General features: G+C 52.3%; 1 protein-coding gene across 1 annotated transcript in view; it reads left to right on the top strand.

Annotated features, from left to right (window-relative positions):
* SUGP1 (SURP and G-patch domain containing 1) overlaps positions 1–4,259 on the top strand; it is a 17,219-nt gene that overhangs the window by 2,282 nt on the left and 10,678 nt on the right. The window contains 2 exon segments of the mRNA XM_031065601.1: positions 271–522; positions 3,588–3,711. Coding sequence (XP_030921461.1) covers positions 271–522; positions 3,588–3,711 — 376 coding nt within the window.

Here is a 4,259-nt window from a genome sequence, read left to right as displayed (position 1 = left end):
CTCCAGAAATGCCCCAGCTCCAAACCCCAGAAAGAAACAGCCAAAGCAGACCCTGAGCCAGATGCTCCAGGCCTGGAGCCTTTCCCACGCCAAACCCAGAACTCCCAAGAATAATTTCCCTTTGTTTTCTCCCCAGAAAGTGCCCCAAATGCCCCCAACAACACCGGGAATGCCCCAAACCCTGTGAAGAAGCAGCCAGGGCAGGCCTGAAGCCTTTCCCACCCCAAACCCAGAACTCCTAAGAATAATTTCCTTTTGTTTTCTCCACAGAAAGTGCCCCAAATGTCCCCAACAACACCGGGAATGCCCCAAACCCTGTGAAGAAGCAGCCAGGGCAGGCCTGAAGCCTTTCCCACCCCAAACCCAGAACTCCTAAGAATACGGGGCAGGCCCTGAGCCGGATGCTGCAGGCCCGGAGCCTCTCCCAGCCCAGAGCCAGCCCCGTGCTCAGCCGCCTCAGCGTCTTCCAGGGCCCCGACGAGGAGGAGGAGGAGGATTATGAGCAGTGGTTGGAGATCAAAGGTCAGTGGCAGCTCCTGCTCGGGGGCTGGAGATGGGAATGCCCATCCCGGGATAGGGGTGCAGTGGGGGCAGGATTCCCTCAGTTCCCCTAGGGAATGGGGTGGGGTTCAGGTCCTGGGACAGGGATCAGTTTGGGATTCAGGTCCTGGGGCAGGGATCAGTTTGGGATTCCCTCAGTTCCCCTAGGGAATGGGGTGGGGTTCAGGTCCTGGGACAGGGATCAGTTTGGGATTCCCTCAGGCCCAGTGGGGAATGGGGTGGGATTCAGATCCTGGGACAGGGATAATTTTGGGATAGGATTCCCTCAGTTCCCCTAGTGAATGGGGTGGGATTCAAGTCCTGGGATAGGGATTAGTTTGGGATGGAATTCTCTCAGTCCTCTTAGGGAATGGGGTGGGATTCAGATCCTGGGACAGGGATCTTTTGGGATAAGATTCCCTCGGTCCCAGTGGAGAATAAGGTGGGCTTCAGATCCTGGGACAGGGATAATTTTGGGATAGGATTCCCTCAGTTCCCCTAGGGAATGGGGTGGGATTCAGGTCCTTGGACAGGGATAATTTTGGGATAGGATCCCCTCAGTCCCAGTGGGAAGCTGGGTGAATTTATCCTGGGATAGAGGTCAGTGAGGGCCAGGATTCCCTCCTAGGATAGGGGATCCTTTTGGGACATGATTCCCTCCGATTATCATTTGCACCTTTGGAATGTTGTGCCAAGTGCTGGGCTCTCCAGGAAATCCTGATTCTTGTCCTTAAAACGGGATTTTCGGGGGTTTAAGTGCTGGAAAATGAGGAATTAGTTTGGGGGCGTGCAGGGAAAATCCATGTGTGTGAATAAATAAAATAAACTATGCATCCAGCATGGAATTGTGCCCAGGTAAAATCCAAAATCCAGGGAAAAAAATCACACCTGTAGGTCTTGAATGCCTCAAAAAACAAAGATGTGGCAGGAATTATCCTGGGTTTTATTGGGATAACCCAGGGCAGGGAGCCCCGAGGCAGATTTGCTTCAGAATGGGAATTTCACGGGTGGGTTTTAATGGATAAAAGGAGCTCAGCGAGTCACACTCGGCTTTGTGGCTTCATTTATCCATCCCTAAAAATCCCATGGAGCCCTTTCTGCTGGGATTTGTACCAGCATGATCCTGGGAATTCGGGATTTGAGCGTGAAATGTGCTGGGGAAAATGCAGAGAGCTGAGGTGGGTTTGCCTTCGTTTCAGGATTTTGGGGCTGATCCCACTGGATCAGCGTGGCTTCCCAAAAATTCCCAAAATCTCTGGGTTTGTTCCCACTCCGTGATCCCCGTGAGAATTCCTGGGCACAGAAGCCAAACTTCAGGGATTTTGGAGCTGCTGCTCCAGCCACACAGTTCTGGGAATGTTCTGGGAATGGGTTGGCAGCTGGAATCTGGATTAAAACCCAATTCCTGCTCTTTCCTCTGCTGGGATGAACTGGGTGCAATTGAAACCTCCAAACTGGGATGGGCTGGTGCATTCCCAATCTCTGGAATGTCCAAGGAAAGCGGGAGGACGGAAAGCTCCAGGGGAACCTTGGAGCTGCTTCCAGAGCCTAAAGGGGCTCCAGGAGAGCTGGGGAGGGATTTGGGATAAGGGATGGAGGGGCAGGAGCCAGGGAATGGATTTGGGATTTGGGATGGGAATTCCAGGACCCAGGGAATGGATTTGGGATGGGAATTCCAAGACCCAGGGAATGGATTAGGGATTTGGGAATTCCAGGACCCAGGGAATGGATTTGGGATTTGGGATGGGAATTCCAAGACCCAGGGAATGGATTTGGGATTTGGGAATCCCAAGACCCAGGGAATGGATTAGGGATGGGAATCCCAAGACACAGGGAATGGATTTGGGATTTGGGAATCCCAAGACACAGGGAATGGATTTGGGATTTGGGAATTCCAGGACCCAGGGAATGGATTTGGGATTTGGGATGGGAATCCCAAGACCCAGGGAATGGATTTGGGATTTGGGAATCCCAAGAACCAGGGAATGGATTTGGGATGGGAATTCCAAGACACAGGGAATGGATTAGGGATGGGAATCCCAAGACACAGGGAATGGATTTGGGATGGGAATTCCAAGACCCAGGGAATGGATTTGGGATGGGAATTCCAAGACACAGGGAATGGATTAGGGATTTGGGAATCCCAAGACCCAGGGAATGGATTTGGGATGGGAATTCCAAGACACAGGGAATGGATTAGGGATTTGGGATGGGAATTCCAGGACCCAGGGAATGGATTTGGGATGGGAATTCCAAGACACAGGGAATGGATTAGGGATGGGAATCCCAAGACCCAGGGAATGGATTTGGGATGGGAATTCCAAGACACAGGGAATGGATTTGGGATGGGAATTCCAAGACACAGGGAATGGATTAGGGATTTGGGAATCCCAAGACCCAGGGAATGGATTTGGGATTTGGGAATCCCAAGACCCAGGGAATGGATTTGGGATTTGGGAATCCCAAGACCCACGGAATGGATTTAAGCTGAGAAAGGGGAATTTGAGTGGGATTTTGGGAGGGAATTCCTAGCTGGAATGGGCTGGAATTCCCAGAGAAGCTGTGGCTGCCCCTGGGAAAGGTTGGAGAAGGGAAATTTCAGTCAGACCTCAGAGCCTAAAAGGTTCCAGGAGAGCTGCAGGGAATTTGGGATAAGGGCTGGAACTCCACGACCCGGGGAATGACTTCAAACTGAGGGAGGGTGGATTTAGGTGGGATTTTGGGAGGGAGTTCCTGGCTGGAATGGGCTGGAATTCCCAGAAAAGCGTGAAAGTATCCAAAGAAATCTTAGGATAGCAGAAAATGTGGGAATGGGATGAGCTTTAACCTCCCCCCCACCCCAAACTTTAGATTTTCCCTGTAGGAACCCCCCGGGGGAGCTCAGGAAACGAGGAATTTTGCTGCGAACGCTTTTCTACAACTGCGTGCCCCGTTTCATCCTTTCTCTCCCCGTCTTGCCGTGTGTCTGCTCCGTGGTTCCCGGCAGTAATTCCCCGTTTCCCGTTGTGGGGGCAGTTGAACCCCAAGTACTGACAGCCTCCTTAAAGTTTTGCCCCCAGAGGACGCGGAGACGCGGCAGGTGGTGGAAAAGCTGGCCAGGTTCGTGGCTGAGGGCGGCCCCGAGCTCGAGAAGGTCGCCATGGAGGACTACAAGGACAACCCTGCTTTCTCGTGAGTCTGGGAAGGGTTTTATCCCCAGGAAATGCTGCATTTAGGGGGGAAAGGGGGCTACAAGGACAATCCTGCTTTCTTGTGTTTTTGGGAAGGGTTTTATCCTGGGGAATGCTGCATCTCTGGGCGAAGGGGGCTACAAGGACAATCCTGCTTTCTTGTGTTTTTGGGAAGGGTTTTATCCTGGGGAATGCTGCATCTCTGGGCGAAGGGGGCTACAAGGACAATCCTGCTTTCTCATGAGTCTGGGAAGGGTTTTATCCCCTGGGAATGCTGCATCTCTGGGGGAAAGGGCAGCAAGGGGACTACAAGGATAACCCTGCTTTCTTGTGTTTTTGGGAAGGGTTTTATCCTGGGGAATGCTGCATCTCTGGGTGAAGGGGGCTACAAGGACAATCCTGCTTTCTCGTGAGTCTGGGAAGGGTTTTATCCCCAGGAAATGCTGCATTTAGGGGTGAAAGGGGGCTACAAGGACAATCCTGCTTTCTCATGAGTCTGGGAAGGGTTTTATCCCCAGGAAATGCTGCATTTAGGGGTGAAAGGGGGCT

This window comes from Geospiza fortis, unplaced genomic scaffold, assembly GCF_000277835.1.
Source record: "Geospiza fortis unplaced genomic scaffold, GeoFor_1.0 scaffold395, whole genome shotgun sequence".
NCBI lineage: Eukaryota > Metazoa > Chordata > Aves > Passeriformes > Thraupidae > Geospiza > Geospiza fortis.
The sequence above is the reverse complement of the archived record's forward strand: the minus strand, read 5'-3'. Positions and strand labels throughout refer to the sequence as shown.